At 38.1% G+C, this 15000-nt stretch overlaps 2 protein-coding genes across 3 annotated transcripts in view; one reads left to right on the top strand and one right to left on the bottom strand.

Annotated features, from left to right (window-relative positions):
* Positions 1–11675, bottom strand: part of LOC138024065 (DNA methyltransferase 1-associated protein 1-like) — a 16024-nt gene extending 4349 nt beyond the window's left edge. The window contains exons 1-13 of one of the 2 annotated variants that reach the window (XM_068871154.1): positions 11417–11675; positions 10347–10438; positions 8394–8589; positions 7668–7706; positions 6376–6446; positions 5058–5115; positions 4694–4753; positions 4371–4484; positions 3147–3280; positions 2971–3040; positions 2748–2813; positions 1952–2024; positions 14–65 (exon numbers count right to left, since the gene is read on the bottom strand). In XM_068871154.1, coding sequence (XP_068727255.1) covers positions 14–65; positions 1952–2024; positions 2748–2813; positions 2971–3040; positions 3147–3280; positions 4371–4484; positions 4694–4753; positions 5058–5115; positions 6376–6446; positions 7668–7706; positions 8394–8589; positions 10347–10438; positions 11417–11500 — 1109 coding nt within the window. In that variant the 5' untranslated portion in view covers positions 11501–11675. The remainder of the gene's footprint in view (positions 1–13; positions 66–1951; positions 2025–2747; positions 2814–2970; positions 3041–3146; positions 3281–4370; positions 4485–4693; positions 4754–5057; positions 5116–6375; positions 6447–7667; positions 7707–8393; positions 8590–10346; positions 10439–11416) is intronic. The other variant, XM_068871155.1, reaches the window with a different exon arrangement.
* A 35-nt stretch (positions 11676–11710) lies between these two features.
* The window catches only part of LOC138023701 (alpha-1,3/1,6-mannosyltransferase ALG2-like), a 6371-nt gene continuing 3081 nt past the window's right edge, over positions 11711–15000 (top strand). Inside the window, exons 1-3 of the mRNA XM_068870745.1 lie at positions 11711–12200; positions 13070–13372; positions 14491–14918. Of these exons, the coding sequence (XP_068726846.1) occupies positions 11744–12200; positions 13070–13372; positions 14491–14918 (1188 nt within the window). The 5' untranslated portion in view covers positions 11711–11743. The remainder of the gene's footprint in view (positions 12201–13069; positions 13373–14490; positions 14919–15000) is intronic.

The raw sequence follows: 15000 nt of genomic DNA, 5'->3' as shown, positions 1-15000 counted from the left end.
TTATGTATTTTACCTTAATTCATTAAATTGATGGCTGATGTGTTCAGTTGGCATTGGCATAAGGTCTGAGTAAAAACAACAACAAAGCATGTACATGTATTTCAAATTTCTGCAGTTCAGATATATAGACATTTCATATATCCTATGCCATTGTTCGGTTCACCTCTTAAGGGATACAACTCTAACTAAAAAGTAACCAGGGGCCTGTTTCTCGAAAGTCCCGAAAACTTTTCTGCCTCAAAACTGTCAACCGCTTGTTTTAGAGAGCTGATGTTTTGACATTTTTTCAAGATAACAAAAAGAAAAATGACTGTGAAGTTTGACGACTTAAATCCTCTCCGTTCTTGAAATACGGAGGGAATTGTGACACCCGAAAATGGCCGTAAAGGTTCGGGACTTTCGAGAAACGGGCCCCAGCTCCCAATTGGCTTGATACATGCTCTCAGGGCCGGGTTGTTCGAAAGCCGATTCACTTAATCTAGGATTAGCGTAAACTTTTGTTTCATGTTTTCAACTTTTTGGTTAAAGTTTCTTTTATTTATTTTTGTTTTTCAAGATCGACATCTACTAATGTAAATTTTTGCCAAATATCAGCATTGAGCAGCATTTGGGAGTAGAGAAATAAACGTCTTGGTTAATTTTTAATCTGGGATTTGCGTTTATCGGCTTTTGAACAACTGGGCGTGCACATTTTCCCGCGCTTTGTGTCGGCTACGTGTAATTACTTCGAGTTTTGATTGGTTTGCCGGATTGTCTCAGTCCTTTTTGATTGGCCAAAGTAATTACTTTGGTTTTGGTTTTACGACACTCAATTGAAACTCACTCTATAATCTATGTCAATCAACAAAAAACACTATTACAACTTTTAAAGATAGAGGAACCGTAGCCAGGTTAAAACATATTAAAAATTATAAAAACGTTCCCTGGCTATATACAGTTAAAAACTTTCGAGCTTTTGGCTGTCAGGCTACAGCCTTCAACGGAAATGAAAGGAAAAAATGACAACTACAATATATACAAAAATAGGTGAGACTATAAAAGAATATTAAAACGGGAAAAAATATGTGTCAAAAAAACTAATTGTTCTTTTCTAAAGGAATGGAGTATTGATACTCAAAAGTTGTTATTGAAGCTTGAAAGTTTTTAACTGTATATAGCCAGTGAACGTTTTTATAATTTTTACTATTACAACTGTTCCTCCAGATCAGCTGGTTTTTTGCTAGCTCTTGAGCTAGCAAAAAACACAAAAGTCACTTTTACAGCATACAGAGTAATGCAGAAATTAAGACCAAAACAACAGAAATATCAGACATAACTATTGGAGGGTAAGGTGAAGTGGTATTTTCTACCCAATCCCCATGTAAACCATGTGAACGTTAGCCCTACTAATGGAATTGGGCCCACACAAGGACAGAGAAAAACTCTGACCAGGGTGGGAATTGAACCTACAACCTTTGGGTCAGATCACCGCCGCTCTTGTGTGGGCCCAATTCCATTAGTGGGGCTGGTGCTCACATGTTTACATGGGTAGAAAATAGCACTTCACATTACCCTCCAATAGTTTAATTCTGTTGAAATATTAGTGCTACACAACCAACGTTTGCAAAAACATAAACCTTCCTTGTACTTGTACATATTCATTACCGTGATTTCAATTGACATCTTTAATTCCCACGACCTGCTCCTGTCTGACCTTGTAGCTCAGTCAGTAGAGCAGCGGTGATCTAACTCTAAGCTTGCGCGTTTAATTCCCACCCTGGTCAGACTTTTTCTCTGTCCTTGTGTGGGTCCAATTACATTAGTAGGGGCTAACGCTCACATGGTTTACACAGGTAGAAAATAGCACTTCACATTATCCTCCAATAGTTAATTCTGTTGAAATGTAAGTGCTACACGGCCAATGTTTGCAAAAACGTAACCCTTCCTTCTATTTGAGAAATATCAGACATACCAACTCCTAACTCTTCTAACAGCTGCTCAACAGCTTTAGCTTTCTTAGTTCCAACTGATCCAGGCATCTTCATCTGCAAAATGTTGCAGAGAGGAAAGTGTTAAGGACATTCACACTGATTCATGCTGTGCATTTCTACTGTGCAGGCATGGAGTGTTGCAACATTCCACTACCTGACTTTGCATGTCATGCATTGAGCACTCAAACGTAGGCAAACATAGCATGGGTAAGAACAACTTGCTTGGCTAGCTTTGTTACATCTACATGTACAGTATTCTGCTGACATACATGTAATGCCAGTGACCCATATTTTCACATAAATCATTATTTTGCTCTGATCATTCTCTACAAAATGTGATTCTCATTGTGAGAAGATGATTTCCATACTAATGTCCCAATACACCAAGAATTACTAACAAAGAACACCTAATTTTATATTGTAAAAAGGAAGGGAAAGGAAAAGAACTTTAAATATTTAAGTGTCTAGTCGTTCAAGTGCTGGAGCACTAATTGGGGACACTGTAAACTGAAATTAACAATGAAAGCAAATCAATTCAAATGTTGGTTTTTGAGGAGAGGGAAAACCGGAGTACCCGGATAAAACCTCTCGGTGAAGAGTAGAAAACCAACAAACTCAACCCACATATGACGCCGGATCTGGGAATCGAACCCAGGGCCACATTGGTGGGAGGCGCGTGCTCTCACCACTGCGGCATCCCTGCACCCTTGTACCATTAATGGTATAACAAGATTACTTGGGTAATTGAGAGTGCTGTTGCTATTATTCTCTACTCACCCTCCCACTTCGCAGATATACGCCAGCTCCTTTACTCTCAGGAAATTTGACTCCAGATGATTCAGCCTACAACAGATATCCACAGCAAGACATTGCATACACTTTTAGGGCCTCTAAACACAGCCCTGTACACTGTGTTCAATAAATTTCTTGAATTTTAGCTTACAGTATTAGTTGTGTAAAGGTTTATAGCTAACCCATAGTTCTCTAATTTACACTGTACCTTAACTTGCTTGTCTGGCAATTCTCCCTTCTTTTTGGGTGGCTTCTTTTTAACTGGCTTTTTGTCTCTTCTTGGACAAACAAAGAAAAAAAATATTTATAAATTCAAAGTGGATGAAAAATGTTTTCAGGTTACTAAATTTAAGCCATGCTTTAATCATTACAGATGGAACATACTTTAATCTGTAGGAATCTGCTTGATTTTCTGCTGCTGTAATCAGTTTTTGTAGATCTTGTTGTTTCTTTTCCCTTTCTTTCTTACGCATTTCTATTTTCCTAAGCTCTGCAACAAGCATTTCCTCTTCCTGAACCTAAAAACAAAAAAATGTACAGCTAAGTCTAATATGGACAACACAGAAGAGGAAAGGAAAGGAAAGGAAAGGAATGTTCTTGCGCTGGAGCACTAATTGGGAACACTGTCAACTGAAATTAACAAATAAAGCAAATCAAGTCAAATGTTGGTTTTTGAAGAGAGGGGAAACCGGAATATCTGGAGAAAACCTCTTGGTGCAGAGTAGAGAGCCAACAAACTCAACCCACATATGACGCTGAGTCTGGGAATTGAATCCAGGGCGAGTGCTCTCACCACTGTGCCATCCAATCCATCAGTGACCAATTTTTTAAACTTAGCCAATTCTGGAGGAAGACAAATTATTAACACAGAATTGACAAAAAGCTAATATACTTTATGATCGAAAACTGGTATTGCTTTGTTCATGGGGCATGAAAACTCCCTTTCAACACAAGAACAGAATTCATTTGAACTGCACAATGAATTCTTCAAGCTCCCCACTGCCAGTAGAATACTTCCACATTTAACCAAGATCCTCAGGATAACAGATTGATCTACAACTCAATCACAAATCATTTCATGTGTTTTATTTCCTCCCCTACTGCACGTGTCCACAACCATACATAAGGTGGGTGGGGAGGGTAAGCTATAAAGCTGATACTACATCCACTCCCTTTGACAAGCCTCTCTTAACCCTTTCACTCCTGTGGGGTTCTCCATTGACGAGTAAAATCGTCTGGCGTTAGACAGAGTAAAATCTATAAGTCTCATTGGCCCTTACAGGGGTTAAAGGGTTAATTAATGGGGACATAGTTTTTGAGTGAACCTGGCTGTTGTTAACCCTTTCACTCCTGTGGGGTTCCCCATTGACGAGTAAAATTGTCTGGCGTTAGACAGAGTAAAATCTATAAGTCTCATTGGCCCTTACAGGGATGAAAGGGTTAATTAATGGACATATCAAAAGCAGAAATTGGATTTTTGAATAGAAGGCACATGTACAGTGTCATAAAGGGCATCCATCCATCAATTAACTGTATTTATTTGTTTATTTATTAAATTATAATTATCTTGAGAATGAGAATAGGTTATTCATTGGTTAAAACAATTACCTGCTCCTGGGTGCGACTGAACAGCTTTAGAAGTTGTCTTTTTCTTTCTGTCTCATGTTGACTGTCATATGTTGATGGCAAATTCTGTGGTTCTTCTCCTGCTGGGGCTCTGGCCTGACAATAGGAGTACAAAATTAATGTACATCATGTAGATGCACACTGCAGAACGTATCACTTCAATGCTTACTACAAAAAATTAGATTGAAAAATGCGAAGGTATATTTTGATGTCAAGTTTTCATTTTAAATTTGATTCCATAGTTCTAGGACGATAATATTATTACTAATGTGAGTAATCAAGTGAATTTTGCATGTCTTTCTTACCTTCAGAAGTCTTGTAACACAACCATAGTATCGGTCTTTTAATTCTTCAATGGTTCGTGCCTAAAGCAAAGTTAATGAATCACATGTCAGGATTTGAGCCAGGGCTGTATGTTGGAAAACTGTAATTGGTTCATGTCTCCCTCCTGAAATAAAGTTGTACCAAACTAGGTGCTTTAGTAACTGATAAATTTCAAAGGTAACAAATAAAAAGACTTGGGGGATTCCAATTCTTTCAGCAAAATGCAAAAACATACAAAAAGTTTGAATCTACATATAACCAAAAAAGCACTTAAGGCATTATCATCATCATCATCATCTTAATCATCATTATTGTTACTGATAATATAGTACCATCAGCACAAACCTGGTACTTCTCTTTGTCAAATCTGTCGTGTATCACTATGAATCGAAGATCAAAGCGTCTGTTCACAAGACAGATAAGAAACAGAAATATGATTTTTGAAGACACTTTCACAAGTGAGGTTAAATAGAGGAATCACCATTAAAGTTTACCATTAAAGAGTAAACAAATTGTTGTTGGAGGTGTACCAAAAGAAGACGGATTTTATTATTACATTGTTTTCATGTTTTGTTGTGTTACTGTTGACTACGATGTGAACCTTGACTATAGTAGTTTCCATGGTTGACATTATGATGAGTGTTGCATGAGAAAAGAGTTATTTTAGAAAAAGATTAACTAAGACAGAATGCTATTAGGGTGGACAGTATATTGCAAATTTAAATTAACAAAAAGGAAAACTACTTCAACTACATGTACTACACACCACCACACCTCCCCAGTGTACAGTGTATTGTATTTATTGTTTTGACAAGGCCTAAAAATACCAGTATAATTAATTGCATGCAAACCTTCCTCATAATAATAATAATTATACAAGTACCACTTAACATTCCTCTTCATCACAAGCACCATGTATACACATTGGCCCAAACACTCATTGCCAGTAATCTTATACTGCCAAAGACAATACAAACTTAATAATGTTATTTAAAGTGCACCTAAACCCAAATATTTTTTGTTCCTAATATAAATCTCCCCATCCAAAGCAAAAAATTCTAAAGAATTTGTTATCCTGAACAAGGTTAGTTGGGCTGTTTTGAATATGAACAAAAGAATAATTAAAAGGCAGCCATTTTTGCATATTAGGGTCTATTGCTACACAGAATTTCGTTTTTTTCTGTGCTGTTCAAGCCACATAGACTAGGCAGAACTACCAGTAATTTGGACCCACGACTGTGATGTGAGAGGCATGGGTCTATTCTCGATTTTACGGCACAAACTGCTTTGCAATCCTGTTTTCAAAGAAATTTTGCATTGCAAAGCAGTTTGTGACGTAAAATCGAGAATAGACCCAAGCCTCTCACATCACGGTCGTGGGTCCAAATTACTGCTACCGGTAGTTTTGATAACTAGTCTTTGTGCTTCTTGCCCGGTAGATAAAAAGCGTAATTTTGAGGTAAGAATTGTCAAACATGTTTTCTTTCTGTGGAGAGATCAATATTGTAGACTTAAAATACTTGGGTTTAGGTGCACTTTAAGTGTCTAGTCATTCTAGCGCTGGAGCACTAACTGGGGACACTGTAACTGAAATTACAATTAACACAAATCAAGTCAAGGATACTATCTAAGGCATTTTTCAGTCGTGTTTGCATTTCTTTACCTGCAAAGATCGAATAAATGATCAGTCTCAGCTTGTGTCCAAGTGGAAGGAGATCCATCATGAAGATACAACTGTACAAAAGTGAATTGAGAGTCAATGGTACTGCCACGAACGAATAATAAAAAAATACAGCGTTCCATCATTCGCTCTCTGAAATTATTGTATTTCAAGGTGCAATTTTGCCATAAGATTTTACTTTCATTCATCTGCAAAATGATAACAATAAATTTAATGATAACTCCAACTAATAATTAGTTTTAGTATAATAGGGAGCTTACGAAATGCCGACGCCGACGGCAAAGACAAGGCTACAAAACAATAGGTTTAGTGAGCACATGCGTTTTACATTTTGGTACATTTCTTTGCCGTCATCTCCTAGATGACGACGTGAAATGACCAAATTCAAGGTTCTCTGGAGGACGTTAGCACATGACGATGAATTTTCAGTTCTCTCTCTACGCTTCCAACCCACTCATACAAGTTTAATTCCTCGACAGTTACTACACATTTTTAACACAGAACTACATGAAATAGCTTCGTAGTGATATGAATAACGCAAACTTGTATTTTTAAATGAAGTCCTCGTAGCCGTCATCGTCCTCGTTTCGTAAGCTCCCTAATTACATAGGCGACAAGTGATGTCTTGAAAGTTCTCAAAATTGCATGAGCTAAAAGCCTGCTTCCTAACAGTTGTTCAGTTGCTGGGGCACCTTATTTGCAAGCGCCAGTGACAAAGTTTCTGAACGGGACGCCCGAACAGACACCTAACTTAACACAAGGTGATTCATCCTCACTTTCTTGTAAATTTGATCCCAGCTGGAGATTAAACGATGAAAAAAGCTCTATGGTTGGAGAGCACCACAGCTACACAAATTCCACAAATAAGTGACTCTTTACTTATTGCTTTTGTAGCGTTACCTCCTGGTAGCTCACAGAGAAGTTGGGACGCAATGTGATTCCCAAATGTGGAAAACTGACATGATGTATTGCAGCTACATGTACATACATGTATGGATGCACGTCCATTCGTTTCCTCTGCTTTTATTTTATACACATAATTTTTAGGCAGTTAAATTCATCTGACGTCATTGGGTTCATAGCTCAGTTGGTTAGAGCGTTTCACCAGTATTGCAAGGTCACGGTTCAAACCCAGTTGAAGTCCTGAATCTTCCAGGCTTCTCTACGCAAATGCTAAAATTGCTTTCATAACTGCAAGGATCACAGCTTCACTTGATTAAATTAACTTGTGGCAATCATTACCCCCATGAGAACAAAAACAACATGACTCAAACCTGGTACTCCTCATCTGAGTAGGTTGGAACTTCAACTTTCTATGATTTTCAAAGAAAATCACATTTGATTATCACACTGTAACATTATTATTCACATTTTGCCATTTTTGTTGCACATATTTGTCATTTATACATGTAAATGGTTCAAAATAGTTTTGTTGTTGTTGTTAATTATCCTTGGCTTATGCAAATTTGAATGGGATGAAATAACCATTTGTTTCTGAAGATGTCAAGAAAGTAATGTAATAAATTATTGACGCATAGTAAAGTAGCGAAAACAAAATAATGCGATTACAGTGTACCAGTAGTTAAAGAAAAGTTGTGGCTTAGTTGGTTGGTGCAGCATTAGTTACAAGTCATAAATACTGTAATAATTATTATTAGTATATACCAAAACAGTGGATAGCGTTGAACGTGTGCGCTGATTGGCTACTCAAACTTCGGATATCCTTTGCTATTCACCTCTGAGCAATTCGCAGGGAATTTGCACCTGAAAATGTTGTAATCGTTGCAGGAATAAACGAGTTAAAATCACCTTTTTGTCTTATTTTATCTCACTCTTCTAGTACATACTAAAACAACTATTCCCTCAGTGTCAGTGGCTAGTGGTGGAATTATTTACCTCGCCGCAAAATAGTCGCTAATTATGGACCACAGAGGGGAGATTATAAGCAGATATTTTCAAGTCTTAGCTCTTGATTAGAGCATCACCCAATGAGAGCTGACCTTATTAAATCTTGCAAATGGATATTCCTTAGTCTCGTCAGCAGCTCTTCTCCAGTGGTATAACATAGCGCCATCAGTGCGTGCAGGGTTTGTGAAGGGAACCCACTTCCAAGCTCGTACATGGCGACGGCCCAGCTTAGCTTTCATCTGTTTATATCCATAACTAGAATCAGTTGAAGCTAGAGGAGGGGAGTCCCTAAAACACCAAAAATTGTGTATTTTTAAGCATTTCTGTTGACAACAATAGTTGCAGAAAGAAATCTGCGGGAAAATAAGAGGAAAATATTACTGTCAACATACCAAATAACAACTGTTGTTGTTGTTATTATTATAATTATTATTATTATTATTATTACCCATATTATTAGTACCATTAAGTGAAACACCACAGCGAAGGCAAATTTCAGGGAGTGTTTTCATTTTAAATTAATTTTAATACATTCGCTTGAGGGTAACCTATGACATCATCATGCAAAAATTTGGTGTACATGTACTTTACTGATTCTTATTTGCTTATTAAATTTTCTTATATGATTTTTTTTCAACCAGCCTAGTCAGTCTACAAGTACAGTCACTTCAAGTGGTGTCCAGTAGCAAAAAATTGGGATGTACATTGTACAAAGGTATGAAAATTGACAGTTCTATATACATGTACACCTGTATTGTAAAGCAAGCTACAGTGTTGCTAAAATGGGTAATGTAAAGTGTGGAGTATAATGAACAAAACTTGACATTGTGCTGCACCATAGCAAGGTAGGAAACTGATATGGGTATTATGCAGCTTGGAATGTTCACTAGCTTGTCCACAAGCTATGACTTAGCAGGACATGTGACCCATTCAACACAGTTTCAGTCAAACAAATAATGTTAGAGTCCTTGGACCAAATCTTTGGCTAGCAGATGTCTTCATTGGTCTAACAATATTTAATTAAATTAGTTTCCACAAGTTCGAAAAAACATGTTGATTTACAAATAAATAAAAATCAGAGCAATAATTATAATAATTATTATTATTAAAAACTAAACTACGGATATCACATTTCCAGCATTTTCATTGGCTCGCCGGACACAGGTTATCAGCTCATATACCTGCACTACCAAATATGGTCAATGAACACAGCAGCAAAATACACAGTTTTGCGGCTCCGAGAAAAAATGGCCAAATAAATTCAACATAAAAGAGTTGTGATGTTGGGGTTTTTAATAAAACAATTATTCTACTCGGGCTTGCTGGATATGAAATGATCATAACCAACTCGGCGCTACGTGCCTCGTTGGTTATATATATCATTTCATATCCAGCGTGCCCTCGTAGAATAATTGTTAATTATTGTGACCACAGTCATGGTGTTTAGTGTTGGCTGGCTGGTTATGTTTGATCAAACATAACCTGCCTACACTAAACACCAAGATCATAATTTGATTGCGAATCCTCAAATTTTGGTTGAACTGGCCATGAGTTCGGACTGTTCCTGCACTTTATTATGTTCACTTAAAATAAGGATTGTGTTCTATTGGAATCAACCATTTCAACCGCAACCGGTTTCAGTTGAAGCAGTTGAGGCTTCCCAATAGAACACTTTTCCAACCGTTTTCGGTTGAAATGCGGTAACTCCTGGGAATAGCTGTTACCAGACTTCTCAGCATTGAAAAGTTGAGGGAAAGCAACATGTAAGGAGCCTGTGGCTGACTTTAAATGGCCCACACAAACGACAGCGGTTGCTGCCAATGCTTTTTCCACTGTTTCAACCTAGTTTGATGCCAGTTGAAAAAGTTGATCAACCAAACCAACTGAAAACAGTTTTTTTGCGAATAGAACACCAAAAAACCCAACCAACCCAACCAACCAAAACAGTTGATCCCAATAGAACATGCCCAAGGATTAACATCTGAAATAAAATTATCATATTCATATTACCAATCCACTGTAAAGATAACAGAGTTACCCAGTACCTGCTATCACTGTATAGCAAGGCATATAGCTCCCTATGCATTCCCTCTGGACGTTTAAAACTTGTTTCACCTGATCTTCTTAGTTTTCTTGTCTATTAAATCATTCAACAACACAATGTAAATGAAACAATAATAGCATCCCTACCGGTGTCAAAAGCAATGTTTTTCTTCTGATTAGCCAATAATCAGACTTATGCTTCAATTAGCAACTTTCATAAAACCTGCAATGCATTTTGCTTTTCCTGCAAAATTTTGCATAAACTAATACACTTGGGAATATTGATGATAGTTCCTGCAAAGTTTGTGGGGAAAACAAAATGCATTGCAGGTTAAATGAAAGTTGCTCATACCTCCCTTTGTCACAAAACTTTTCCTTTCAAATATAATTAGTGTGCATAAACAAAGAAACAAAAGTAAAATTCCTTGATGGAATTTGATCGTCTTGGTAATCGTCTTGTTGGAAGTGACTGATATTTCAACAACCTCAGGAAAAGTCATCTTCAGAGTCAAGTGACCGGTGAAAATTCAAGCAAATGTAGTGATGCTCTGGTCTGTGTTGTGATTGGTAGTGGGAAAAGTAACGTGATTGGTTGTGAGAATAGTGAGTGGTGATTGGTGCATTACAAATTATCCGGTTTGAAAGTGAATGTGAAGTAAAAGTTGTGTGTAGTAAAATTAAAGCAACCATCTTTTTTACATCATACTGTACAATGTATGTAAACACACACCACATCTTAAAATCATTTCGATTGCACCAGTTGCAATCAGTGATGCAATGAAATGACTTTTGGCTCGAATTATTGTTAAACAGAACGTTCTAAACAAATAACGTATGAAAAGAATGCAGGTCAAAAACAGCTGAAAAATTGATGGTAACCAATAGTTGAGTACTTGAATAGCTTAAGAAACAAAGAAAATTGATTACATGTAAGGGTTATATATAATTATGGTCTTTACATCGAGCTGGTTAAATCTTCTGAATGCATCACATCACATAAAATGTGAAGAAAAGAAAAGGTATTTTACCTCACAGAGTCTCAAAAATATTCCTAGAGTACAATCGACCTCACCTTGCTTGCTCCAACAATTGATTCTTTGCTAGGAACGGAGGCAGCGCCTTGCTCCAATTCCAAAATATCACGAATATCACTCATTTCGATCAATTTAAATGCATCAATTTTAACCAAAATAAAGTGCGATAAAAGGGTAGGAACACTTTAAGACAACAATAAAGGAAGGAGATGGCATAAAATCACGAGAAAATGTCGAGAAGACATTCGTGAAAAAAAAACGCCATCTTGTTTTCGTAATTTATGCCCAAGCCCACCCGGCCAGCCTCAAGTTCGTGCTCAGTTTTCCTTGGTTGTCGCCATTTTGCCGTTTCTACCGTTTCTACCATGGTGCGGGTTGCATTCATTCATCCAGATCTTGGAATAGGCGGCGCAGAACGACTTGTGGTGGACGCTGGCTTAGCTTTGAAATCGCATGGACATGAAGTTCACTATTTTACTTCGCATCACGACAAATCGCATTGCTTTGAGGAGACACGAAATGGCTCGTTAAGTGTTACTTGTGTTGGAGACTGGCTTCCTAGACACTGCTTTGGATATTTTTATGCGTTTTGGGCTTATATTAGAATGATTTATGTGTCCTTTTATTTAATCTTTTTTTCATCATGGCGAATGGATGTCATCTTTTGCGATCAAGTGTCGGCTTGCATACCCGTTCTCAAGCTAAGCAAGTCACGAGTTGTATTCTATTGCCATTTTCCTGACATGCTGCTCACTCAGCGAAATGGTTTCTTTAAAAAGATGTATCGTGCCCTCTTGGACTCGTTAGAGGAAATTACCACCGGTAAGCTCAAGTGTCGACTGTTATTTTTCTTTCTTAAAAAAAGAAGACAGGACTGTCTAGCGAAAATACTTGTACTTAGTAATGCACCTATCAATGTCAAGCCCTAGGTCGGGCTACCCACGCGACTTTGACTGTGAGGTCTGTCCCCAGGGTGGGGATTTTGATCTTTCACAAATTATCCTTATGGCCTTTTTTTCTCTTTTATTACTATTTTGTTTTGTAAATATGCCATTAAATTGTAACAAATAAATAAATAAATAAATAAATCTTGGATAATGAAGAGGGCTTGGAAATCACCCCAGTAGTGAAGCAGCTGATCCAAAGATTACTCGCCATTGGTTCACAACCCTTGCAGGAAACAATGATATGTCATTCTTTCTATTGTTTGGGGTCAGGGTTGCGAGCCAATGGCGAGTAATCTTTGGATCAGCTGCTACATCACCCTGGAAATCAACCTTGTTCTCAAGGCTTTTCCCTCTCCAAGTAGCGAGGAGAAATGTCCTGGTGAACGAGTTTGCCTGAAAATAACTCTGTCATCTTGGAAAATACCCAGAAGGCATTCAAATGAACTTCCCATGTTCGTGAGAGGTGGGTGAACGAAAGGTGAGTGGTACATACATTGCACTCTTGTTGTGTGCAGCAAGGTCGAAAGGGTATTATTCTGGCCTCCTTTACTCGTCCAAGGAAGGGAGCTTTTGATACTTTTGGCCAATTATGTTGTCGTGGGGGTGGGGAATTTGACTCATTTTTTCAGGAGATGTCAAAATCCCCACCCCATGCCTGATTCCCCCCCTCTCCCTTGGGGCTTAACATTGATAGGTGCATAGCATCACCAACACTGTTACTACTACATTTTCATTGGTTTCCAGGTATGGCAGATCTAATCCTTGTAAATAGCAACTTCACAGCAGAAACATTTAAGTCAACATTTAAAAGTCTGTGTAACCAAAGACCGCGTGTACTGTATCCATCACTCAATTTTTCTACATTTGATATACCACTGGTATCCGAAGAGACTGATGATCTTTTACCACCTTCTGCCAAGTTTGTGTTCCTGTCAATAAACCGTTATGAGAGAAAAAAGAACCTGAAACTGGCACTAGAAGCCCTAAATTGGTTGAAAAATTTGGTGACTGATGAAGAATGGAAGGGTGTTCATTTAATAATGGCAGGTAAGCTAGTGCTACAGGAAAAAAGATTGTAAGTGACACCTAACAACAATAACAAGGTTTATTTATACCACACATGAGAAAGGAGAAGAGAACAAGAATAATTGTAGTAAACATAAACACAAAGCAGGCTAACCTACGATTAGGTTCCATTTTTGTTATGCAAGGGGATGACAAAAAATAGTAGCCAGTGCCAACGTACAGTGTACAGTAAGAGGACATGTAAATGTTGACTGTCCTCAAAGCAAAACGGCATGTACTAAAACACCAGAACACTCCGGAACACTCCAGAACACCGGAACACCCTGGAAGTAACCCAAAACCCTCAATTTGGCTAACCCTAGGCCTAGCTAGGCCTTAAGTTGGTTTTTAGGCCTAGGGTTAGCACGCCAAAACACTCCGGAACACCCTGGAAGTTAGGGTTAGCCCTCAATTTGGCTAACCCTAGGCCTAAAAGCCAACTTAAGGCCTAGGGTTAGCCAAATTGAGGGTTTTGGGTTACTTCCAGGGTGTTCCGGAGTGTTCCTGTGTTCCGGGGTGTTCCGGTTTTCTGTTGTTCCGGTGTTCCTGGATTTAGTACATGCCAAGTAAAACCTTGGAATCAAAAAGAAAATAAAAATGTGAAGTTTGGAAAATTCAGTTTTTTATCTTGGGCTGCGTTCATTATGTATGGCAAGGGGGCAGGTGAAATTCCAGGGGGGGGGGGGGGTGTTAAAAATTATGGGTGGTAAAATGGAGGGGTTCTCAATTATTTTTTAAAAGGACGAAGGGGCTGTATTCAATTTTATAATTTTTTTAGACTTCAAGCCATTTAAAGTATGAACTACAGTATCTTTAGTTTCCAATGAATTGATGCCTTGGCTGTCGTGTTTCCCAGAGTTGTTCAGAAATGTCCCAACTGTTTGTTTTGTTTTGTGGTTAGTGGTCACACGTAACTGACACTGAATACATTTGAAATTTTAACACATTCTCAGTACGAGATGTTGAGGTAGCTGGCAGAGTCTTCTTCCTCTTCCCGACTTATTTAGGAAGATCAAAGAAACTCTGTGCAAAGGGTACATAGGCCCATTTCATGTTTGGTTTGATAACTACTCATGGCCTTATTGTTTCTCAAATTTAAGGTGGATATGATGACAGGGTTGTTGAAAACAAAGAACATTACTTGGAGCTGCGCAAACAAGCAGAGCAGTTTAATCTCACATCAAAAGTCACATTTCTGAGGTCATTTACTGATACACAAAAGCTGAAACTCCTAAATCTCTGCACTTGCTTAATCTATACACCAAGCCAGGAACATTTTGGTATAGTGCCAATTGAGGCAATGTACATGAAAAGACCTGTCATTGCAGTGAATAGCGGGGGTCCACTGGAGACTGTTCAAAATGAAGTGACTGGATTTTTGTGCAGTCCTGACGCAGAATCCTTTGCTTTTGCCATGCAGAAATTCGTGAAGGATTCATCCCTGTCTTCAACGATGGGTGAAGCTGGCAAGGAGAATGTCGTCAAGAAATTCTCTTTTCATGTCTTTTCACAGCATCTCAATAATATTGTATGTTGTTTATACTTGCTTGAGTTTGATGCATACCCCATAGATTAGGTAAGGCATGAGTATTCTTGGTTTGCACCCACGT

Source organism: Montipora capricornis, chromosome 11 (genome assembly GCF_036669925.1).
Source record: "Montipora capricornis isolate CH-2021 chromosome 11, ASM3666992v2, whole genome shotgun sequence".
NCBI lineage: Eukaryota > Metazoa > Cnidaria > Anthozoa > Scleractinia > Acroporidae > Montipora > Montipora capricornis.
The sequence above is the reverse complement of the archived record's forward strand: the minus strand, read 5'-3'. Positions and strand labels throughout refer to the sequence as shown.